General features: G+C 38.4%; 1 protein-coding gene across 1 annotated transcript in view; it reads left to right on the forward strand.

Moving 5' to 3' along the window:
• The window catches only part of Cntn4 (contactin 4), a 1,122,320-nt gene that overhangs the window by 900,681 nt on the left and 194,596 nt on the right, over nucleotides 1-27,043 (forward strand). The window contains exons 11-13 of the mRNA XM_008854554.1: nucleotides 1,491-1,675; nucleotides 13,717-13,853; nucleotides 15,442-15,571. Coding sequence (XP_008852776.1) covers nucleotides 1,491-1,675; nucleotides 13,717-13,853; nucleotides 15,442-15,571 — 452 coding nt within the window. The remainder of the gene's footprint in view (nucleotides 1-1,490; nucleotides 1,676-13,716; nucleotides 13,854-15,441; nucleotides 15,572-27,043) is intronic.

Here is a 27,043-nt window from a genome sequence, read left to right on the forward strand (position 1 = left end):
TATCCCCTGCTAGGAAGCCACAATCCTAAAAGCTGTGGTTAGTTTGCAAGACCACTGATTTGCAGGCTGGTTGCTGGCCTCCTTGCAATTTAAGATTTGTTCTAAACAGGAATGGCAAGAGGATGATAAGTACCACGAGAGTACATTAAGACCCTACAGATTGCTTCTTTATCTTGCTACTTTAATTACAGTTCCCACAAACCACCTTCCAAATGGACTGCTGTAAATTGGTAACATCCTCAATATATAAATGATAATAAGAATAGCTATGTTATCCAGATCAAGGAGCTGTGAGTGAGCTGTTCCTCTATGTAAGCAATTAAGTTGTATTTTCCAAGTTTTATGAGCTCATTATTTTTACTATCATTTGTGCAACATGTGGGTGTAACTCAGAGTATGGTACTCATGTTGCCAGACACAACATTTAGAAGAATATAACTGGTATCTCATTATCTCGCAATTTATGGGTTAAGAATCCAAATGGGGCTTGGCTAAGTGATTCTTTTGCTCCATATAATATGACATGAGGTCTTGTGTGTTTTGCGTTCTGGAAGATCAGCTGGTACAGAGACCTCAAGAGAGTATCACATTTCAGGTGTCTTGGTGGCACAGTTGGATTACCAGGCTGACTGGGTCTGTTATTACAAGTACCTCCCATGAGGGCTTCCTCTGCTTGGTAGTCTCAAGGCGTAGTCAAACTCCTCCTAGGTGCCTCAAATAAAGTATTCCAAGAGAAAGCATGGAAGCTATCTATTGCTTAATGCTGAACCTGAAAACTGACCCAACATTACTTCTGCCTGCTTTCTTTGTCAAAGAAGTCAAATAGCCCAACTTAAAGAGAGGAATCATGGACCTCATCTCCATGGGAGAAATATGTAGGAAATTACATTCATCTTAATTCTGCTACATAAGTGCTTGAAAACTTTTATTTTAATATTTTTAATTTAGAAAACCGACATATGTAAGGAAAAAATAAAAAGAACTTATAAAAATATGCTTTTATTTCTATGGTAATAATGCATATGAGGGTAATTGCATTGTTTAATGTTAAGAAAATTGATTAGGGGGATAGAGAGATGACTCAGTGGTTAAGCACATTTGCTCTTGCAGAGGACCCAGGTTTGGTTCCCAGCACCCACATGGCAACTAACAATCTTCTGGAACTACAGTTCCCAGGGTTCCTACACCCTCTTCTGTCCTCTGTGCCCATTACATGCACATGGTACACTTGCAAGTATACATGCAAGGCAAAACACTCATACACCTAAAAATAATTTTTTAAATATTTGATTTTAAGAAAAGCATGCAGTCAATAATGCTAACATTGTGGTTAGAATTTGTTAAAATAATAGTAACATAGGAATGAAATATGGGGAATTTGCTAATGACTTTATACATTTTGAATGAATAAGAAAGGGGTTGCTAGCATAGATTCAAATAAGAGGCAGAGCTTTCTCTAATCTCTCATTTCACTGCATTCTTGCTCTCAGCCCAGTCCCAACTATTCTGTGGCGAAGAGCTGATGGGAAGCCAATAGCAAGGAAGGCCAGAAGACACAAGTCAAATGGAATCCTCGAAATACCTAATTTTCAGCAGGAAGATGCTGGTTCATATGAATGTGTGGCTGAAAATTCCAGAGGGAAAAATGTAGCAAAGGGGCAATTGACTTTTTATGGTAAGTTTTCAATTCCAGTTTATAATTTGTCAGACTGAAGAACTTCTCTGTGCTGGGAGGTCTACAGCAGGTTTGTTTTTTAAGGAATTACATAGAACAGGACTATGTAAGACTCTTGTTTTGCTACATAATTAACATGCCCTGGATGGTTCAGGGTGTGGAATGTGGAGGTGGGGGACAAAGATGTTGATAGAGCAGAGAGAAAGGAATTAGGCTGATGTGTTTAGGAGATGGAGAGTAGTGTGAACACACTTCCAGAGGAATCTGTTCTTCCTCTTTCCTTCAAACTGTAAACCTGACACAGGAAACACTTTGTTATTCATACTCCTATGGTGTGTGTTTATATGTGTGTGTGTGTGTGTGTGTGCGCACGTGTGTCTGTTCATATATATTTGAAGCTCTATGTTTCACTTACATTTTTAATTTGAGGCATGTGTTAATCCATTGTAATTGTTCCTATTTAGTAGCACTTTAATGTGATATCATGAACACTTCGAAATGTACACTGTCCAAATATAGTTCTCAGAGTGGAGTGTGACAAATCTCTCATTGCATAGATTTTTTTTTATGTGCACCTGCTCCTGTTCTGATCAAATCATGAACATTGATCCAAACATAATATAAATATAAAACCTGTGTCATGTGGTTACTAGTGAATGTATCCTGGAAAGCCTGTTAGGTTATTGATTTGAAATCCAGAAAAAGATTTCATTGAATAGGTATTTTGAAAGACTGAGAGGTGTGAGATTGGAACTTGCATAAATCCCATCTCTCTTGGATATAACATATAAATATTGTAAATTGATAATTGTTTAAGAATGCTTTTAATAAGCAACTGCATATTAAAATGACAAGAGAATGTTGGAAAGCTGCAGAAATTTTTTAGTGCTCTTGTTTCTTACAATAAGTGACAGCACACATATAGCTATATGCATATCACTAGTTCTTCTAAAAGCATTGTAGTTTTAAGATATGGCTAAAGAATTAGGCTCAGTAGTCATATAAGGAATTCTAGGAGCTTCATTGGAAATGGAAGGCAAGATCCAGCATCAACCACTGAGCTTCCTTTACAAACTCTGCACTTTAGGCTCGTGTGCCCTCTGCTGATGTGGCAGGATTCTAGGAAGTTGTTCACAGAATGGTTGGAGTGACAGTTGTTTGGATAAAATTGCACTTTTCTTTGTGTGTCTTCCTACCCATATCAAATGAGAGATTTGATATTTGATTTTTACTCTATCAAATTATAAGAGTTGATGTGTTATTTGATTGGTGGAATGCAAAAGATACCATAGTTAACTAACTGGAAAATTATAAAAGTGAAGGATATAGATTTAATCAGTGAGATGTAGTTGCTGTATATTTTTAACTGTTCAGAACTTATTTTTCTTCCCATTGTGATAATTCTTGTATATCAGATAGCAACCAATTGAACTTATATAAACTGGATAACATTTTTTCTTCTTGGTTGAATAGACTTTTAAGTTTGATAGTAGTGGTTCTTAATTAATTCAATTAAGTTATTTTCACTTTCATGATTTTCTTTTAGGTGGAAATGCCTCCGCTCAGTACATTAAAAGGGGTAATGTTTTCTGTGATCACAGTTGTTGTAAGTCTTCCTAGGTTAGAGGTTTCCCACTCTGGAAATACAACATTATAGAGATGCTGTGGTGAAGAAGGACTTGTCACTGGTCTGTAACCTGGTATAATGATAGGTGCTTTCCAGGGATCCTCCTCAGTGATGAAAATTAGGTGTGAACAATGTCTGCCTTTTAAATGGAGCTATCTGTAGCTATGCTTGAGGAAAAAACCAGAATACAATTTGTCTGCTCTCTGGAGATAACTGAGTTTTACCTCATTGTCAGTCAACCTTGGTGTCAGAATCTTGTCGGATCAGCTGACTCCCATAGCTGTTGGCTATTGCATCTCTGTTTGCTCTTTTGTTCTTCCTCAACTAGCATATCACTGACACTGAAATTATCTAATTGTTTTCACTGTCACAAGAGAGCTTCATTATACATAAATACTTGGCTGTCTTTTTTTTTTTTTTTTTTTTTGTCTTGAGGGGAGGGGTTTGGTGTCTTCCCAAGGCTATGCTCCTAATATCCAGCTGCCTTAAATCTCCAAGTTAAATGAATTGTTATAATTAAAATCACTGTGTAGATTCCCCCAAAGGGAGAAAATAGCCCTACTCACTTAACCAGGAACATTCTGTCTTTGTTGACAAGACAATTCCTTACAACATTAAAGTATGTTAGCTCAGAGATTAGAAACCTGTTTATTTATCTGTAAAGAAAAATGAAATTTTCAGGGAAAATGGATGGATAAGGAAAGTATATAATATTAAGCAAGATGACCCAAACTCAAATGACAAAATTCTCATGTTCTCTATCATCTGCGGATCTGATCCTGTACTCTGTGTGTGTGTGTGTGTGTGTGTGTGTGTGTGTGTGTGTGTGTTGTGATGTATCTTTCATACATCGGATATGAAAGAGGAAAAGAGACTGGAGGTGTTATAAGGAATCGAGGGTAACGAGGTGAGAAATCAGGGGGACGGAGAATCTACGGAAACACACTTGGTTTGAAAATGCCATAATGATACTAATACCTTATGTACTAATTTTTAAAACTAGTATCACAATGAAAATTGGGGAAAGCTTATTTCGTTGTAGCACAGTGTTGAGTTTGACACTTGAACTCTCTAGTAACGATTATGATAACTCCCTTATGGCTTGAAACAAAGGGAATTTTTTATCCTTGTTGCCTCAAGAAACATTTAGCCTTGTTCTAAAAGCTTGCTGCAACAGACCTCATTGCACCTCATTTCCTGTGTAACTTCAGTGGGACACCCTGTTCTTGGTTGGCATGCTATTGCTATGCCCATGAAGATTAGTGTGTAATGCTTGTGCTCTGCATATATGAGGATTCAAGATGAGTTCAGACATCGAATATGTTTACATGACCCCGTCTTCCTAGTTTATTTTGCCCAGACCTGTACTTAGCCAGGATGGTCTACTTTTAATCTACTTTTGCAATCTTTTTTTGCCACAAGATAAACATCATAAAATAGATCTATTTTCAGAGGTGCAATGTTAAAATTTGTTAACAGAGGTAGAATTTTTTTTCAAAATGCCTTTAATGTGATATCCATTTGTTCACAACTATTTTTTCATAGCCTACTAATGGGGTCACTGTTATATACTAGGACTTTTGTTGTGTATGTCTTTTTGAGATAGGGTCTCCTGTAGCCCCAGCTGCCCTGGAACTCACTATGTAGACCAGGCTGGCCTTGATCTTACAGAGAATTGAAGCTATGGTTGGATCTGCTTCCTGCCGTAGGGCACATGTTGCTGTTCCTACCAATTCAATATTTTGATAAAATAGGTTCTGGGGAGACCCATCAATCACACTTATACTCTTTCTGTAACCACTGTCATAAATGAAAATTTCTGGATAAACAATTGACCTTTTCACTTTCCATTTTTTATGTTAGTTAGCCTGATTGTTGAGTACAAAAGAGCCCTTTAAAAATTATTCTTCCACTTACAAGTAAGCCATGTCTAGACATTGCCTGCTGCAGTCCTCTGGTTCTGAAGGTAAAGCTGGAGGCTTGATGACACTGCAAAGGGTGTGTGTCTTTAAGCTCATCAATAAGTGATTACAGAAGCATGGTGTGCACAGTTTCCTAATTCCCTGTGGATGTGCTATGCATATGTGACTGCTAGATAATATTCAACTCTGCAAAGTGTCTTAAAGGACAAAGTGGCCAGATGAACACAGATAAGGTAATTTCACAGTACAGCAAGAACTGGTTCATTGTCCTAGGCAGAGCTCATACTGGAACCCTCAGTTCCCCTGAGTGTCACTTAAAGTACAGCCTAGGATTTTTGTTCCTTTTATCAGGTGGCTCCAGTAAACTGAACCACTACAATTTTTCAAGGAGTGCACAATGAGAACATGCTGTTAATAATAGAGAGTGGGAAATAATGTAGGAGTGGGACAGAAGCTCCTCACCCCACAAGAAACCAAAATCCATGAGGGAAAGGATCACACCTAGGACAATACTGTGAAATATAACCCTAGTCTCTCTATATTGCCACAGGGACCAAAACATACTGATTCTACTTTTTATCCATTAAACTTACATGTACAAAGTTTTACATAAGCAAATCCATTATCTAATCGGGTATCTCAAATTTTCAGTTTCAGATGGTCTTTTCAGACTGAAGAATTATTAAAATTCTCAAAGATTTCATATTTCTGTCATTTCTATTTACCAATATCTACTATATTATACATGGAGAATTTGATTTAGGACATCATTTTTTTTATTTTTTATTTTTTGATCTTTTTGAAACAGGGTCTCCCTGTAGCCCCAGCTGTCCCGGAACTCACTATGTAGACCAGGCTGACCTCGAACTCACAGAAATCCGCCTGCCTCTGCTTCCCGAGTGCTGGGATTAAAGGCATGCGCCACCACACCCAGTGACATCATTTATTTTTAAATGACAAAAACAGTACATGTTAAAATAATTAACATATTTTAAGACAAATGATTCTATTTTTCCAAACCAAAAAAATTATGGAGTAGATGCCAGATATGGTCGTGCATGCTTTTAATCCCAGCACTCAAGAAGCAGAGGCAGGAGGATCAAAAAAAAAGGTTAGTTCAGAGCCAGTTTGATTTACATAGTGAGTGATTAGCCAGTTAGAGCTACAGGGAGACCCTGTCTCAAAGAGAGAGAGAGAGAGAGAGAGAGAGAGAGAGAGAGAGAGAGAGAAGGAATTATATATATTTTTACAAATCTCTTTAATATCTGTCTTAACAGAAGAAAATTGGATTCTCAGATGCATTCCTATCTTCACTCTGTTGTGATATGCAGTTTTGGTTGAAATATAGATGTTCGAAAGGAAAGACTTCATAGACAACCTGCAGAGGACCTGGGGACCCAGAGTGGTCCAGAAGTCACACTTTGATAGCAATATGTCCAGATGAATAATTTGATTGTCACTAGCAGGACAGACATAGTTTGAGAGCCTCTAGGTGGAAAGTGGATACCAGAGCCTAGCAGTTCTCCATAGCAGTCCTAAGAGTTGACCTCTTCATCTGCACCACAATATCCCTGGCCCTCCTGATAAAAGAGGAATGATTCTGTTTAACCTGTACACTGGCATTTGCCTTAGAAGTGATTGAATAAAGTGATGCTGTCAAGATCCAGAGTAAGTATTAGCTCTAGTTTATTGTATTTGGAAATTAAGGCAGACAGGAGAAGGGAATGAATTCAGCCTATTAGGTGCAGATTCAGAGAAACATGTTCAGGCTGAGATAAGGATGAAAAACAAAGGAATTAATTAATTTTAGGCTGCAGTCATAGGCTGATTTGTTTGGGTGTCATTGGCCTTCTTGAATCAGTCCTAAGGCCTTTTCAATAGTGATTATACTGTGATTTAATTTTTTTTTTATTCAGCCCTAAAGTGATGGTTCATTAGTTAAGAGGGTGTACTGTTCTTGTAAAGTACCCAGGTTCAGTTCCTAGCACCCAGTTTAAGTGGCTTACATCTGCTTGTAACTTCAGATCCAGGGGATATGGCACAATTAGGCTTCTGCAGGCCCCTGTATGCATGTGGTGCACATAAACTCATATTAGGCACGCATACATACATAAAATTTTAAAATTTCTTTTTCTTTATTCAATGACTCACTTATAAAGTCATGAATTGATTGCAGCAACCCTGAAAAGAAGAGAAAATATGCACTTTATAGGAATTGGTTAACAATAAACAAGTTAAGTGAAGGCATAAAGATATAATACAGAGGTTGCATACGTGGCTTAGCAGTTAAGAACACCAGCTGTTCTTGCAGAAGACCGGGGTTTGAATTCCAGAACCCACATGGCAGCTAACAACTGTCTGTAGCTACAGTTCCAGAGGATTCAATGCCCTCTTCTGTCCTCTGCAGGCATTGCATGACATGGGTGTACTTACATACATACAGGTAATACATACATATACATATATATATATAAATACAAATAAAATATGCTTTAAAAGATATAACACAATTGACAGCACAGAACAGTTAAGCTCTTTGTGCAAAGAGAAGTAGACATGAGGAAGATTGCAGTTTGCAGAACAACAGATTCATAGAGGACCTGTACTGTATAGTAAACATTTCAGAAATGAAGATAAGATGGTGTGAACAGCCAGGTACACTAGTGCATACCTTTGATCCCAGCCTTATGAAGGCAGAGCAGCCCTGTGAGGCAACTCTGTGAGTCTAAGGCCACCCTCTTTTACATAGCAAGTTCTGGGTCAGGCAGGGCTCCATAGTGAGACAGTGCCTGAAAAGGGGGGAGGAGGAAGGGGGGGAGGGGGAAAAGAGGAGGGGGAAGGGAGGAGGAGGGAGGGAGGGAGGAAGGGAGGAAGGAAGGGAGGGAAAGAAGGAAAGAAAGAAAAAAATGGTATGAACAAAAATATTAGAGGCAGAAAGTGGCTTACTGTGATAACTGAGGACAAAGGAAACTTATTTGACAGGACCTTAGGATTCACTGGCTGGGGAGAATGGAAGAAAATTGGGTGAGAGCAGATGGTATATGACTTTAAACCTTAGCCCAAAGATATGAACTAATGGTGATGTCTCTTAATGAGCATCACATTTACAGCATGTGAAGCACATTCGCAAACTTATTCATTATCTTATACACAGATGACTCTCTGCAATCATATTTGTTTGATCTATTAATGAGTACCTATTAACAGAAATACGCCTACTTTGGGTTGCCTTCTAGGGTGCCTTCACATGGTGGCATTTTATGTTTACTTGTCATTCCTATTTGCAGGAGGGTTGGCATGATGACATCTCCTCTGCCCTTACCAGAAGAAAAATCAATTCTGTCTTATATAGAAATGAAAAGATCATAAACAGGAGTGTGTGAACGAAGCAAAAATCACAGAAAAACTGGATGCATGAATTCAGTGTGTTTAAATAGCAACACATGGGGTTCGAGAGATGGTTCAGTGGTTAAGAGCTTGAACTGCTTTTGCAGAGGACCTGGGCTGGATTTCCAGCACCCTTATCAGGCACTTTACAACTGCCTATAACTCCAGCTCAGGGGATCTGACATCTGCATCCTCCACAGGCACCTGCACTGAGGAGCACACACACACAGACACACACAGACACACACACACAAAAGGGAATTTTAGACATTGTCAAGTTCAACTTTCTCTCAATTCAAGAAGAAAACTTAAGCTTTCAAGCTCCACACTCCAATACCAAAGCTCTTCTCACATCACTAAAAGGCATCACATCAGCACAGGGTTTTTCAGAGTGTATGTATGTTTAGTGAACAAGTCATATTTTATATGAAATTTGACAGGAAATGCTTAGTGTTTTAAATGAAGCAAGGCTGCTCTGGTTGAAGTAGGCATCTTCTAAGAACCCTTTGTGCTTTATAGAACTGGGGTTGAAAACTGGGGAGGATGATGGTCATTGCTCTGTGGACAATGGATGGTAATCTGAAATTAGAGGAGTAGAGATTATCATAGCTGAACAAAGCCTGAAGTAGGACCTTATTCTACAACACAATGTAAGTATCCTTTCAGTGATGTCTACAAATTGAGAGTCTGGGACTTAAGTAAAATCTGTAGTAATAAACCATATACTCATATGATGAAAAATTAGGAGTTCTAGTGCCAACACCGAGGCCATTAGATTTAAGGTAAACTGAGAATATCTTGTTAATTTTAACAATAGTGTAAGTATCCCAGGCTGGAGGTAAATATTTTGGAGGCATCTCTATGTAGATAGTAAACTAAAGCTAAGTAATTATCTGCAGGTTCATAAGACTCAGTACCAACATCAGCAGTGTTGTAGCCAGATCTCAGCATTTTCTGGAAATGAATCATCTTCTCCAATATTGTCTAAGCCATCAGAAATGACTGCTAATGTCTGCAGGTCAAGTTTGCAAGAGCTATTTAAAGGGTTTTGCCTATCATTCTCTTTCTCTTCTATATTTAAACCTCCAAGGTCTCAGGCCCGTGCTGGCCTTTGTTTCTGCTAGAAATTTCTGGTTTGGAGAAATTAAGAGCCAGATTCCTGTGAGAATTGTTTGACCCTTTGAGTTCAAATTGTATTTGCTTGAAATAGAAATTATATTGGATAAGAGGCTCAAATGATTCCAGTGGCTAAAATACACAAACACCAGTTTAGGTCATTTCTGGTCCTGGTTGATCAAATGATTGAAATGAAAAGACTGCTCATCTGTCTTAAAGATGAACGATGTGACAGGGTCAGATCCCAACAACTTAATCTCATATTTGAATTTGTGACTTGAGATAAGACTTAAGAGGGAGTCTTCTGTTTCAAACCAGAAAAAATGCAAAAGATCAAAACAGACATTTCTGTTTTAATGTAGGAATGTTTAATTCATTTTGATAGCTGGGATCTACATTCATTACTAAAGAAAGCATATTTAGGAATTCCTCTAAGAATAACAGCTACTGAACCAGCGTGCTAACCCTCCCTCATGATACTGAGCTTCCATTTAGGCCAGTGGGATGAATGCTGAGTTTTGATATTACATAGTAAATACCATGCACCCTAGTACATTACACAAACAGGGAATGAAAGCACAAATAATATTTTCTAAAATTACTATTCTAAAATATACTAAACCTGGGGCTGAAGAGATGGCTCAGCGGTTATGAGGTCTGGCTATTCTTGTAGAGAACCCAGGTTTGGTTCCCAGGACCCAACTGGCAACAAACAAGTATCCATAACTCCAGTTCCAGGGGATCTGACACCCTCTTCTGACCTCTACGGGCATTGCACATACATGGTATAATTACATACATTCAGGCAAAACACTCATATACATAAAATAAAAATAAATTTTTAAAACTTTTAAAAATAGAGTATACTAAACTGGAATGTTTGTCATCTGAGGCTTTTGATGACCCAAACTCGATGGTCCAAAAGAATATGGACATATATGAACCATTTCTATCAAGCACAGGACTTTGTTCTAGAAAGGAAAACCCACCCATTGCCTTTGTACAATGGGTTATTCTGGTGTGTGTGTGTGTGTGTGTGTGTGTGTGTGTGTGTGTGTGTGTGTGTGTGTAAATGAGGTTAGAGGTCAACCTCAGGTGTCATTCCTAAGAATGAAATATATCTTGCCTTTTGAGACAGAATCTCTTCCTGGTCTGGAACTCATCAACTCATTAGGCTGACTGGCCAATGAGCCCCAGAAATATACCCATCTCCACCTCCCCAGTGCTAGGATTACAGCATGGGCCATTACACCCATTCTTTTTATATGAGTTCCAGGAGTAGAACTCAGGTCCTCACACTTGCCAAAGGAGCCATCTCTCCAACCCCAGTCATTCCAATCCGTCTCCCTGGGTTCCTTTCCAGATATTCAATTCAAGAAGAATATGTTTAGATCATATCAAATTTGGCGTTGGTGAATGGCTTTTACTTTCTAAACAAAGAACACAACAAATATCACATTAGTTCCATATTGGTTAAATTAGTTGCTTGTTTCAGTTTGATCAGCACAAATTGCATTCTTGTTGCTCAACTTAACCTTTATAACCCCACTGGAAGAGAAAGAATAACCTCTCAGAAGTGTCTAATTAGTTTGAAATCCAGAAGGTCTTTTCAAAATTCTTTCAAAGCCCTCCCATTCCTGTCCCACCTACTTTTTGAAATGGCAACATTTAGCTTCCAAGTTTCTATGCTTTTGAAAGAATAAGCCCAAGAGTTGCAGAAAATTCATGGCATTGAAATTTGTCTGTATGTGGTTTTGATGTTTCCTTTTTGAACTTCAACTTGACATTGCTTCATAAGTTACATTTGTCCTTCCTTGTTTTTTTTTTTTTTTTCCCTCTTTCAAAAGTTTAGTTTTATTGTTAGTATTCTGCACAGATTTCTGTGGCTTTTCTTGTTTGCTTTGTTTCCATGAGCTCTGCAGGGGGAAAATATTCAGCAGGTGGAATGTGGAACCTGGCAGGCACTGCCATTAGTCCTTTGGGGTTGCATACTGGCTTCTCCCACTAGAGCTCTGGAAAGGTGTTACCTTTAGAGCATCCCTTCGCATTAGCAGTACGATGATGGAGAATAGCAGCCAACTTGCAGCTCGTTCAAGGATGTAGGTTATAACCCTCCATTCAAGCTAATGCTTGTTGATGTTATAGCTTTTTTTCCAAGTTGACCCTTTCGGCCTCTCCTCTTATGTAGCCATGCATCATCTCCATCAGGAGAGGGTTTGCAAAATTGTGTTTTGCTCTTTGAAAAACATGGAATTGCTTATAGCTGGAAAAAGAAGAGAGCATTTATTCAAGGACCTAGAGACCTCTGCTGGTTAAGTGACTTATTGAGTGTTTTTCTATCTTTGTTTATTTTTGAGAAGGTAAGATACACAGCTTGGCCTTGATGCTACCAATTTCCTTTTTATTTAAATTGTTGGTGACTTGAAGCCTCATAGAGTAGAGATACTGAAGTCAAGTCACCTAAAAGACATGTTAAGAATATTGAGCAGTTTGTCCTAACTAATACTGGTATCAACTATAATCAGTAAGTTAACATTGGTAGGTATTGCCTTTTGAAATGCCATGTGAACATGTAACATTTCTGAATAGTAGCTGTAGTTATCTTCTGCGTGACTTTGAGAAAAAGTTCTTTTACCTAATATATTTACCACTGTAGATAAAAGCTTGAACTGTGCTCTAGGCAAAAACTGATATTCGTGAATAGTTTTTATGGAACATTGTCTTTATAGCCAATGAGACTAGAGAATAATAAAACATGACTTCAACTGAAGCATGAAAAACATTGTACAGTGTGGGTCGTGGGAGTGTTGTTTTGACTGGGAAATGTAAAAGTTAAATTCTGCTTTGAACTCCCATGTTAGATTGTGGGCAGAACATAGTTTCTAAAAAGGGCATAGTGCTGTGACTAGCATTCTTTCAATATGGAACCAGCAAATAATAAGCAACCATGATAGTTCATCAAAGACATATAGGGCCTGCAAAGTTTGTGTAGCCCATGGAAATCAATTATGTTAGTCAGAGACAGGGTGAACTGTACTAATGAAAGATATCTCAGCATATGATGGATTACATAAGAAGCCGATTTCGCTCACACATTTTGTTTCCAAAACTGAGCACACATCTCTTGCTTTTGGGTTGCTTTGTTCTGCAGTGTCATTCAGGGTCCAAGGTGGACTGGTCAGTAATTCCATTCCCACACAGCTGCTGTCTTTGTCTCCAAGCTTGTTTTAGTGGTTATCATTTTCCAATCAGCATGAAGGGCAGAGTTCTAAGTAAATAACCTGAGGCTGTTCTCTCCCTTTCACACAACTCCAACTACTCACTTGGTTACTTCTTGATAAAAGATTAATCTGGAAAACTGTACCTAAGAATTCGTGACCTTGGGGCTGGAGAGATGGCTCAGCAGTTAAGAGCAGTGACTGCTCTTTTGCAGAGGACCCAGGTTTGATTCCCAGCGCCCACATGGCGGCTATGGACCATCCTTAACTCCGGTTCCAGGGGAATCTGATATCTTCTTCTGACCTCCGTGACATTGCACAACACAGGTGCACTCACATACATGCAGACAATACACTCATACAGATAAACAATAAATAAATAAAAATTAAAAAAGAATTCATGACCTCAGCCAAAAGTTGTGGAATGGTCCTTGAGTCTTTTTCTCATTAAAAACATAATAATAATAATTATTAATAATAATAATAATAACAACAATGATACTTAAGGGACAGAAACAATTAGTTTTGACCTATGGGTAATGCAAGTTTTATTGATTCTGCCTTTAGTGATTAATAAAGATCAACAAGGAGGACTATAAATAGAATTCCTAAAGGGTATCTGTACTCCTGAATTTCCTCCACCCTGTTATTTGTATAACATGTGGGAAAGGAATTTGATTAAAACCTATTTTACTCTTTGATCGAATATGATAAAAAGAGTTTGAGTATGCATTGAATATATGCATTTTCTTTGTTTTTGAATTGTTGTAGCCCAACCTAACTGGATTCAAAGAATAAATGATATCCATGTGGCCATGGAAGAAAGTGTCCTCTGGGAATGTAAAGCTAATGGGAGGCCTAAGCCTACATATAGGTGGCTGAAAAATGGTGAACCATTGTTAACTCGGGTAAGTAAATTGATGGTAATTTTATCTTAACAGAGACTGCAATATTGAATGAGGCCTCATTGCTATGGAAACAAGAAAATGTTGTTTCCAAAATAACAAGCAACTAAATGCCATTAATAATGGAAAAAGTAGAAGTGAATGAAGCTGATAAATAGAAAATATACATAAATCCAATCCTCCATTCAGTTAAGCATTATACCCAATCTTTGTACTTCACAGATTAGCATTTATAGCTTTATAATGAGACAGTTACACAGAGTGTCTGGAATAGGTTGCTTTGCTGGGACATAGGAAACCACATCCCAGGATCTTCAAGAGGAAGAGTGTTGATATGATGCAGGAATGGCTTCTTAGTACAATGAAGCTCTCATGAAGTCTAAACCTGCCGAGGTAGGCTGGAGGCTCTTAGAATGAGGAAGAGCTGTGTGAAGTTTAATTTTCCTGACTGTGTTTTCCTACTAAACTTCAAATGTTAACTGTAATTTAGCCCTTTCCTCAGGCCACACACTGAGAGCCACGTTTCATGCTCAGACTTTTTTCCCCCATAGGACACCTAAGAAAGACAAAATAAAATCTGGGCAACTGGAAAAGAAAGGGGACTTTTTCTCTTGCCCACCCAATCTCATGATCATCCCCAACCCCCAAATGTTTCTCTAGCCCATCTTTCCCTCAGTTACAAAAGTCAAACAAATTGCTAGATTGTAGATGTCCGGGTACCTGGCATTTCCCCTCTCTATGGAGTATGAGGGGACATGGAAGCCGAGATTTGACTAAAGTTTAATCAGGTACCCATTCACCTAAGTAGGAATCTTGGAGAAATTTTTACTCTAAGGCTTTGTGCTAATGGGAAAGAGGGCGAGAGAGAGAGAGAGAGAGAGAGAGAGAGAGAGAGAGAGAGAGAGAGAGAGTTTAATCTGGACAGGATGAAATTCCACGTGATATAGAAATGGATACCCAAGTTGCATGATTTCAGGGTGACAAATGAGAAAGTTCTCTTGTACCACGTATTACCCTTGCTTCCATCACCTTGACTAGTAGCAGATCATAAGCATGAATCATTCCATTAATAGCAGTCAGTATCAGAACTTGAACTATTAACACTTATTTTTTTTGTAAATTCAACAAGTATTAAATATTTTATCTGCTTCATCCAAGATTATAATCCTATGGGTCCTCAAAATGTTGTCTGATGGTAATTTAAGGATTCTGAACTCTAAATGACAAATTTGGTTGTATTTTCACCCCTCTCCACACTTAGCACAAAGCCTTAGAGTGATATTAGCATTTTAACTTTAAGGTTCATCTATTTCTAAGGCATATTAATCTGAATGGCGTCCCAATTAAATCAATGAGAACTCAAGGGAGTCCTACATTTTAAACTCCTTTACCAACTGATATGTTACTGGTTCTGTTTAACATCTGCCCTGCCACAGATTTACTTGACAGATAAACAGCTCATATTGTGTACCTTGTGTATATGATGACTATTATCTTCCCATTAAGCCCCCTTGACATAACATGTAGCAAAATTGCCTTACGTTCTCAGAAATAGATGGTCATTATTTTTGCCTTTCTCTTTCTTTCACAGGATCGAATTCAAATCGAGCAAGGGACACTCAATATAACAATAGTGAATCTCTCAGATGCCGGCATGTACCAATGTGTGGCAGAGAATAAACATGGAGTTATCTTTTCCAGTGCTGAGCTTAGTGTAATAGGTGAGTTTTCATCCTGGAAAAGAAAAAAAAAAAAAAAAGGAAACTCTTATACTCTTCAAAGCACTAAAGTAACAAGTAAATTTGTCAATCATAAAATAAATTCAAGAGATCATAAAAGAAATCTTTTGACTTGAAGATACTGTTCTAGAAACCAGTCGTGCAGTCTCAAGCAACACAAAGGAAGAGACCACTTTCTAAATCAACTTCTGCCTGTGCGTACAATGGGTAACCCAGCTCCCTTGGCACTAATTCTTATTTGTCTATAGGCCATCCTTCTTAATTGAGCAAAGTTTCTGAAGTACATTGGAGTCTGCTATAATCATTCTGATTTGGTACCAACTCCACCTCGGAGAGGGTAGAGCTACTGCTTCCCTTCAGAACTAACCAGCTCTCTGATCTGCAGGTCCACCACCCTCTCTTCCTCAGTGTATGCATTTAATTATTAATTGACTTAACTCATCAATCCATTTTATGAAACAATCTACTCATCAGTCCATTTTATGAAACAGTCTCTCAACTCCTTTATTCACTTCATACTCACATTCATTCTTTTATTCATTCAGTGTTTATTGAGTGCCTACTATGTGATTCAGTGTTGCATTCAGTACTGGTGGCGCTATTTTCCCACAGACCAGTGAACACACTGCTCCTGCCTGCAGTGCATCCCCTTCCCTTCTTCACTTCATTCTAGCAGTACTTCCCATTCTCCATGTTTCGTTCCCATGATGGCATCCTCAGGAAATCATGACAAGCCCTATATAGGGTCATGTTCCCCCATAACTGATTCCTTTACCTCCCTCTTTTTCATAACAGAGGCCACAGCTGCATTTTATGCTTATGTGGTCATTCTTTTTCTCCCATTACATTTTTAAATTCCCAAGGATGTCAATGCTCAACTCATCATAATATCCTCTGGACTGAATACATACTTAAATACATAGGAGATACTCAGTAAATACTGAATGAATAAGGATGTTAAGTAATGAAAGAGTGGAGCAATTATTTCATAAAATGGCTTCATATATTAATAAATAAATAATTGATAAATCTGTAGGCATTTAAAAAAAAAAAAGTCCAGGCCAGGAACTTGCATGTATCCCATTGAAAGTTCTTGAATTTAGCTATTATTGAAAGAAGGAGCTGAGAATAATCTAAAAGCATCAAAACAACTGTAAAAGATTCCACCGCACATACTAGTTTACAGGGTCTAAGCATTAGTTCTTGATGGGGTCATAAAAAAGGAAAATGAGGAAAACAGTACAGAAAGGGAGCCATTCACATACTTGATAGCTCCTCCAGTCTCAAAGTCCTGACTTCCCTTTGTAAATCCATCTCACTGCCTGTGTGAAGATCTGACATTCGGAAGTGCATACTCTTAAAGCAAGCAACTTCCAACCTGTGCAGAGTAGGAAAGGAAGGAAAAGTTTCTAAATCTTCTTACCAAATCCTTCAGGTTAGGCCAACATCGAGGGCAATGGTTTGTGAGAGTTCATAAAGTCACAGCCGAGTGCAGCAGGCCTCAGAGCAGGTCTGCGCATCTGGAATAAGCACTGACTTGTCCTGGCCTGTTGTAGTCATGGCACTTTTTAAAACTACCATTTACTTTCCTCTGACTCTGGAGATACTGGGAATAATGATTTCAGCCATTCAGTTTCCTCCAGGACAAGCACAATGGTGGTTCCATCTGCCTAGGTTTCCTCTGATTCTTGGTTTTAGCTCCTGGAGTACAGTTCACCACCATAGATTGGTTAAGAGTTTCCTCAGAATGACATATGTTCTCTAGCTGACTATATGCCAGCTAGTTAGAGGAGTATCTAAAAGTGAGAGGTGATAGCCTCATGAAAGGATTTATGGCATCTAACCCCTTGAAAATGTTTGCCAATTTCTATCTGGAGAATACGTTATAATTTTTGAAGCTATTAAAGATAGCTTTGCTAAAATAGGAAGATTTGATACTTACAGATATTTACAGTAAAGTGAGAGAAGCTCTTAACTGATTTTATCTAGCATTGCAATCACAGTAGAAAATAACTGAATGTGTGGATAGACTAGATAGATAGATGATAGATAGATGATAGATAGATAGATAGATAGATAGATAGATAGATAGATAGATAGATAGATGATAGAAGATTGATAGATATAATAGACTGGTGACAAGTAGATGGCAGATAGGTAGATGATGATATATAGAAGATAGATGATAGATAGATAGATAGATAGATAGATAGATAGATGAGAGATTGATTGGAGAAAGATAAATTGACTTGTGACAGCTAGGTAGATGATAGATACATAGATGACAGTGATTATTGACAGATAGATGACAGATAGATGATTAATAGATGAAAGAAAGATAGATGACAGATATATAAAAGATGATGGTTGATAGATAATAGATGGCAGACAGACAGACAGATAACATAACAGCTAGCTAGTGTTTAAGGCCATTGAGTTAAGATTCACTGCTCCAAATTTGTATTAAAAGATTTATTTCAAATAATTTTTAAACTGGACTGTGCAATTCTAAATTAATTTTCAATCTGAATTGTTTTCTATGTTCCCTAAGATCAACTCACATGTGGCTGAAGATGTGAAATCATAAACTTACTTAAAACATGAGGGTTTTTTTGTAACTTGATTGCACATTTCTCAAGCATAAACTTTGCAGATGACAATATTGTGTTGCAACGTCAAAAGGTTTGATATGCCTGTTCAAGTCCAGTAACAAAACTACCATAAATCAGGTCCTTAAAAACAATAGAATCAGTGTCACAGGTTTTGAGACAGGAACTATGGAGTGAGGTGACTTGCTGTGGCAGTGATGGCTCCCTTCATGGTTACTGGCTCCAGGGTTTCCACTGTGTCCTCACATGGCAGGAGGAGCAAGAACCTCCCTGCAGCCTCCGTAGCAAGGGTACTAATCCCGTTCATAAGCACTTCACTTTCATCATATAATCACTCTCCAAAGGCCTCACCTCTTCATCCCATTATCTTGTGTGTCAAGATTTCAAATTACAGGGCCTGAGAGATGAATCAGCACTTAAGAGCACTGGCTGCTCTTACAGAGGACCAGGGTTCTATTCTTAGCACATACATAGTGGCTAACAACCATCTATAACTCCAATTCTAGGGGAATCTAATGCTCTTTTCTGACCTCCACAGGCATTGCATGACACAGGTGCACTTACATACATGCAGGCAAAACCCTTTTACACATAAAATAAAAATAAATAAAATATATATTTTTTAATTTTTACAAAAACTTTATTGAGAATTTCATACATGTATATAAGGTGTTTTGATCAAATCCATGCCCCCTCCCTCCCCTCCAACATTCCCCCCTCTGAAGAGGTAACCCTAAAATCTTTTAAGGGTTACATACACGCTCCCAAATACTTTTGACATTTTTAGGCTTTGGAACAGAATATGTTGCTAACAGGCCCAAGGACATTTTGACTGTTAGCCAAGAAACTGGCTACATTTCTTTGGGGTCTTTTTACCCTAACTCTAAATCTACCTCTATACCTAACAGCAACCCTTACCCTAACCCTAAAAGTAATCCTAGACTTAAACTTAACACTAAATATAATCCCAATGCTTAAACAAACTCTGTGAAGGAGAAGTAAAGCAGGAGTAATTAGCATTACAAGTTCTAGACAGGGAACTAGAAAAAAGTCAGAACGGAGCAATTTTCAGATGTTCACATGAGAGTCCATTTGAGTTTCTTGACAAGGGCTTCCAAAAGCATCCCTCTATTGGGTTCTTCCTCATTTTTCTTTTGTCTTCCAAGCCGGGACTAGTTGGCTGGGAAGAGTGGCTGGAAAGAGTGGCTGGATATTCAGGTGAGGGTCCAATGACCCTGCTTGGCACTCCTTTAATGAATGAGCACAGCTGTCAACAGGCCCAATTGTGACTGTTTTGTGATCAGACTCAGCCGAAGTCATGATGATGGTAGTTATTTCATGCAGAAGGAACTGCTGCATATCATCATCTTATTAAAAAGACCTGGAATTTAAAAGGATTTGGTGCTAGGAGGCACATATGAGGGAGAACATATGTCGTTTATTTTTCTGAGTCTGTGTTACTTCACTTAGTATAACAGTTTCTAGATCCATCCATTTACCTGCAAATTTCATTATTTCATCTTTCTTTACTGCTGAATAGAATTTTTTAAAAAAGATTTCAAAATACATGAATGGGGGAAATTTCCTCTAGATAAGGACCTAGAGGCAATCAATGGCTGCTGAGAGAGGAAGAACCCATTTTCTCCAACGATGAGCTCCCTGATAGGTTATCTAATCACAAGGGTCAGCCCTAAACACATGCTTATATCGGCACCATTAAATAAACTCAGTAGGTTATACGTGCGTGTGTGTATGTGTGTGTGTAATAATAATTAAAGAAGAGGTAGGTTAGGATATTGAAAGAGAGTGGAGGAAATATGGGAGGAGTTGGAAAGGGAAGGATAAGGGGAAGAAATGATGCAAATACAGAACTCCTGCATAAAATACTTAAAAAATTAAATAGAAAGCTGGAAATAGATCTACCACAAAGTCCAGCTATACTACTCTTGGACATAGACCCAAAGGACTCCACATCCTACTATAGAGATACTTGCCAAAATATCTCAAATTATGATTTTTAAAAGCATATTCAGATCAGAGCACTGGAAGAGAGATGAGTAGTTAGCCATCCTGATAGCAAGCACGGTTAACATGAAACAAGTCCAAACAAGAGGTGAAAATGGAAGGACTTAAGTATGAATTCATGGAGGAAGTTTGGTTGATGGGGTGGGCTGGACAGCTCAGCCTTGCACAATTTAGAAAGAAAAGAAAACCAAGAATATTATAGATCAGAGTAAGATGGCTTGAACTAAGTTTCAAGGCCACAAAGTACCCAAGATAATTTCTGTAGATAGAGAATCCTGAATGTTTCTTTAAAAATTGATTCACATGCCTAAAACATGTATCAACAGAACTTAAACCCGAGATGTAAAGATGGAATGTTAATTAATGAAAAATTTCAGAAAACTGTTAAATTCCAGACTTATAACTCCTTTCCTTATGAGCTCATTTTTCCTTCTAAAACCTCAAATTAATGTATTTCGCAGGAAATTATAGGCAATTGTGTGTTGCCTGGATATCTGGTGTCCCATTCGAAAGAAAAGACATTTGACATTTTAAAATACACCAAGGGTTGGAGAGATGGTTCAAGGGTTCAAAGTACTTGCTATTCTTACAGAGGTCCCAGGTTCAGTTCCCCGGACCACATTTTGGCTCAATCATCTGTAACTTAATAAGATCTGATGCCCTCAACTTAATAATATCTGATGCCCTCTTTTGGCCTCTGCAGGCACCAGATAGTCACATGGTACACATATATACATTGTAGACAAACAAATAAACAACCCACATAAAATAAATATTTTTTTAAAAAAATACTTAAAGAGGCTGGAGATATGGCTCAGTGGTTAAGAGCACTACCTGTTCTTGCAGAGGACCCAGGTTCCATTCCCAGCACTGACATGGTACCTCAGAATCATCCATAATTCCAGTTCCAGGGGATCCAGTGGCCCTTCCTTTGGCCTCCACAGGCATTGCATGCTCAGGTCCCCTTGCATACATACACGCAAAGCACTCATACACATAAAATAATTAAAAATTTCAAAAGAAAATACACAAAGATTAATACTGCTTAACTTGAGTAAGCTATAACATTATTGTTTCCCAAAAGACACTTCGTTACTTACATAATAATTATAATTTGACCGTTTGGGGTTGTGTAACTTATTTCTTATTACCTATAATAGAATCATGAGGCTAAACTAAAAAGAAATAAAATTGAAATTACATTTTTCAATAGGGAAGAAAAAATTGTGTTGGTTTTAGCTATCGATCCAATACTAGAATCCTTCAGTGCTGTAGGGAGATTGCTTTTAATGCTAGGTAATAGCCCTAAACTCATGAATTAGAGATGGTTAGGAAGTGTATATTTAATAGACTTTCCCATGGTCTGGCTTCATGTGTTCTGTCTGGGTATTTAATGTATAGTAACGTGTCTATTTTTTAATGGATTGAAACTGCTAAATAATTAACCTAAGTACTGGGTGCTTCACTCACAGGGTGGGCAAAAGTCAGAGTTTTACCTTGAGATCTGATTAGAACTATATCACACAGAGCTGTCCTGGTTTGTAACTGACCAATTGTAACTGACTTTTTTTTTTTCTTTGTCTTTTTGAGACAGGGTCTCTCTGTAGTCCTAGCTGTCCTAGAACTCACTATGTAGACCAGGCTGGCCTTGAACTCACTCACAGAGATCCACCTGCCTCTACTTCCTGAGTGCTGGGATTAAAGGTCTGCGCCACCACGCCCAGCCATAACTGACCATTTTTTATTTCCCAAGGCAACTGTTAACTCTTTTTCAATTTTTAATTATGTTTTTATTTATTTTACATGCGTACGTGCTTACATGCACATATGCAAGTATTTGCAAGTATGAGTGCCCATGTCACGGCACACATGTAGAGGTCAGTGAAAAACTTACAGAAGTCGGTTCTCTTTCTCCACCATGTGAGTCCCAGGTATTGAATTCAGGTCATCAGGCTTGGAGGCAATTTCCCTGACCTGTTGAGTCATCTTATCAACCCTCTAAATCATTTCTCCTGCATTAACGTATGTTATGGATGAGATTCATTTAGGAATCATAGTTCTCCAGGCATCCTTGAGGATGCACAGCTCTCTGAGTGATAATGACATTCATCCCTCTCTTCTACTCCTGGGAGGATATTGGAATTTAAGTAGATACAATTTTAAAATGATGGGGAAATTTGACTTTCCAGTAAATCATCTTAAAATTAATGATAACTGTCTACATTAGATGTTTTATTGGTTAAGAAAACAACCATTCTAATGTTATTTTTTATTATTTATTTATTTATTTTTGAGTCAGGGTCTCATTATGCAGCCCTGGCCAGCCTGGAGCCCCCTAGGTAGGCTATTGTAGTATTTCTACCCATGTTTGATACATATATCCATGTAGTTTAAGTATTATATCAGTGACTGAAATTGCTGATTAATCTGCCAAAATTTGTAATTCTCATTCATATTCAATATAGAATGTTTATGCTACATAAATAATTATGAGATAGAAGACATCTAAATTCTTAAAGCAGAGCCTGAGGCAACAATTCGCATAGCTATTGATGGAGCGGTCTCCAGGAAACAGTCTATAAGGAGAAAAGAATAAGCACAAGGAAGAGATGAACAGAGACAAGGTCTTAGTTGAATGAAGTCTAGTGTAGGTGTAATACTGAGAAGGATTGTGGAACCGTAAGTCATACCTCAGAGTTCTCCTTGATTGGGGTAAGGAGGCTGGACTTATTAGATATGCATTTCAGTAGCCCCTGGACTGTCACTTGGTGATGGAGAGGGAGATGGAGATGGTAGGAGATAGGGAGTAGCATGTAGCACACCTCCCAAGTCAATTTCCCAGGGAAGAGATAGGACAGCTGAAGGTGGCAAGTACCCAACAGTCATAGCAGCTGGGGCCAGAAAACAGTCAGAGGACAAGTTCTTGTGTCAACCAGGGTGCCTAGGTATTTTGTCCAAATGTCCTGGCTTGTAAACGACAGGATAGCTAGTTTATTTAGAGTACCTTTGATTTTTTTTTTTTTAAGTAGAATAATCTATCTGTAAGAGCAAGTGGTCTACCCTGTGGTCTTTTGGCTATGACCTGAATTTGCCAGGACTTGTATGAACAGCAGTTGCTTCTGTCCTGAAGAAGTTTTTATTCTTTTGTCAATGGTTATATAACATGTACACTGGTAACTACTCCTGCAATGGGTCTTCAGGGAATTCCATTTTGGGGATTCTCCTGCCCTGCCTAGGAGAGGACACGTGACCCTGGCAGGACACTCAAACAGCATCAAGTAACTGATGGTCCAATTAAAGTGAGGCGCAGGGTTGAGCAATTATCCAGTTAATTTGGCATTTATCCAGATGGTTGGCTCCCAAATTAGAAAACCATTAAGGCTAAACTAAAAGTTATTTCAAAGGGACTTTCACAAGTGCTCATCTGCATCTCAGTCTGATTTCTCAACTGCCTCGTTGAGCCAGATGAGAAAATAATCAAACGTGGGAGCGTGAGCAGCATCTAAGGAGAGGACAAATGCCTTTCACACCAATGCAGCTGTCCAAGCAGAAACTACTTAAACTGGCACAAAGAGGTAAGGGAAATGCTTTGAACTCAAAATCATATTTCATATATTTATCATGTTACTAGAAGAGCACAGTGTTACCCTCTCCTACTGTAAAGACCAAGAGATCCCAAGTGAATAACTTTTGCAAATTTATAACAGTTTATGGGAACATAAGGTATTGCTATTGTTAACTGCTATCCAAATGAAAAACTTGTCGATAGCCTCAAAATCCAACAATATGTGTATTTTCGTAATTATCAATTTTTTGCTGAAAATTACAGTGATCTGGGGGAGCTTATCCTTCTGCTGACCTATGTTTATATAAGCTGATTCAATCTCTGTGCCCAGTACCAAGGTATTAGTCCTTAAAACCTTGCAGGTGCGACTCCAACTAGGTGCAAAATTTGGCAACTTCTGTTCTAATTGATCAGATCTAAAGACCATTTCCCCTAATGTATCAGTTCTCAAACTTTACTATGAACTAAAATCACCTACATAACATTCCATCTAAAAGATTTTTGTACCATTCCCCAAGAGAAGAACTGAAAATTCACATTTCTAACATGTTACAAGGTGATGCTGATACTTCTAGTCCAAGACCATAATTTAAATTCTACACAAAGCTTTTGTTTTATTTTTAAAACTTGAGCATATTCTGCCTAGAGAAACTGCTGGTTACAATAAAAAATTCCATACAGAACAGAAATAGCAGGAACTGGGGATTGCACTATGGCTCAATGTGCTATTGCATCAGGACAGTGGTAGGAGTGACTTGACAAGCTACCATGTGAAGGCTAAGGCAAGGTGTTGCACAGTGTGGCTCTGCTAGCTTAAAGCTTACCCAGGGAGACCTAAGGCTCTCAGGGATACATATGATAGTAATTCCGTACAGCCAAAGAAAGACCATGAGTTAGGGTTTAAAATATAACTCAGGGATACAGCCCAAGGCATCTGAGTGTAGCTATCATATATGGTTTTATAAACAAAATCTATGTTTCCTGTAAGACTTCTGTAAAGGACTTATCTACCTTGAAACCCATAATGCTTTACATAAGAGATATTTCTAATAAATTCCTCTTAAAATGAAGAGTTTTTTCTTAAAAATAGAAAAGCAGGGGTCTTTTATCACATAGCCAACATCCTGTATCAGTAGGTGAGAAACTCACCTCTGTGGCCCTCGTTGCCCTATCCACTTTAGCTTTCAGGATTCCAGGGTTAACTGAATTCTCTTGTCCCAGTCTAGTGAGGTTGTTTGTTTCCTTTCTTATATTTGGCTTCAGTAATACTTTTTTTTGTAAATTTTTAATTGAATTGTGTATTTCATGCAGAACATCATAATCATAATCATAACCATCTTTATACCCCTTCCCCATTGGCACCCTCCCGTAGCCCCTGACTCAGCTGGAATTCATACACTCTGTCATTTGCATTAAGGTCTATTGTATCAAGTCAGTGTTCCTAGATGTCCTTCAGTGCAAGTTCCTCCACTGGGGTCTAGTCAGCCTATCCAGAGACCCTCCCTTTAAGAAGATAAGCTCTTCCTTACCCAGCAGTAATCAGCTACCAATAATTGTTTGACTAGGGCCTTGGTGCCCATTTCTACCCTTCTGAGCTGAGGTTTTGCCTGCTTGAGTTTGTGTGGGACTTGTGCATGCTGACACTATTGCTGTAGGTTCATATGAGCAAGGGCCCAGGAGCCTGAAGGACTCTATTTCCATATGGTCATGCACCTCCTCCCTTGCTCTTTCAATCCTTCTGCTCCCTCTTCTGCAATGGTCCCTGAGCCCTGGGTGGGTGGAGTTTAATATAGGAGTCCTGTCCAAGGACCCACACTCTGTAGACTCTTCTCTATACTTTGACCATTTGTGATCTTTTGTGTTCCTGGCCCTCTGTTGTATGAGGGAGCTTCATTGATGAGAACTGAGAGATGCATTAGTGTCTTCTTTACCCCTTGTTCTATGTTCCATGAGCCTTAGGTGTAGAAGTTGCATTGTAGATGTGCCACTTAGGCTTGGATAGTTCGCAGACAATGTCTGTGTGACCAGCTGTGGAACTCTGTAATAATCTCCATTTGTTACTATCTCCATTTGTTTGATGAGTGGTGACTGGGATACTTGTCTGTAAATATAAGGATCCATATATTTCACATAGTAAGAAATGACATTTGTCTAGGGACAACCTTGGGGTTTTCTCTAAGATCTAAGACCTCTCCAGCCATGTGTATTTGGCTATGTTTCCATTACCACACATTTTTAAAATTTTTTATTATTTTATTATTTTATGTGTATGAGTGTATTACCTGCATGTACGTAAGGGCATTCGTGTCGTGCAGTGCTCAAGGAGGTCTGAAGAGGGTGTCAGATCCCCTAGAACTGGAGTTACAGACAGTTGTTAGCTGCCATGCGGGTGCTGGGAATCGAACCCAGGTCATCTGTAAGAGCAGTCTATGCTCTTAACTGTCTCTCCAGCCATCTCTGTGCCATCTCTTCAGCCCCAACCACACATGTTTTTAATATATTTATTATTCTACATTTTCTACTATTATCTGCCTCAAGTCTGTTTAGTGAGTAAATATAATGAAATGAGATAATTATTTTCCCCGTATCTTCTTCTGGTAACAAATTACATTACATTTTGGTAGCAAGGCTTAAAGCATATTAGAATTGAAATTTAAGAAGTTTTACTGGTGGGGAACAATAGCAACAAATAACAGAATAGAAAGACCCTCCTCCCCCACAGGATACACAGACTTAACAGTGATGCACAGAACAATTGCCTTTGTGGGCTTTCCAGGAACAATTGTTACCAGGGAAATTGGGATCCCCTTGTGCGCGTTCTTAGTCTCATTAATAAAAGAATTTTAAATCAGACTCAGAAGGAAGCTTGAGCACCAATGTTTTAGGGTTTGAGAGATAAACCTCAGTGCAAGTAAGCTGTGAATCTCCACAGCTGGTGGAAGGAGGGAGTTGGAGAAGAGGAAGACAGATGGCCACTCCTTTTGAGTTAGTGTAAGAAACATTTAATTGTTAGTGCTTTCTTTCAAATCCTGTAAAACTTTTGGTTTCTGACAATGAATTCTAATCCTCTAATCCCCCCCCCACACACACATTCTTTAAGGTTTTATTTTTTCAAAAAGGCTCTGATTTTACTTATTTAAAAAAGCCATTACTCTAAAGCTGATGGCTGAGGACAGAGAAACCTTTTCCCATTTGGGCCAACACTTTGCCCCCTTCCTTTGCACTGATTCTTTAAAACTAGGTAACCAGAAAAGA

This window comes from Nannospalax galili, unplaced genomic scaffold (assembly GCF_000622305.1).
Source record: "Nannospalax galili isolate Female #2095 unplaced genomic scaffold, S.galili_v1.0 scaffold846, whole genome shotgun sequence".
NCBI classification, from domain to species: domain Eukaryota; kingdom Metazoa; phylum Chordata; class Mammalia; order Rodentia; family Spalacidae; genus Nannospalax; species Nannospalax galili.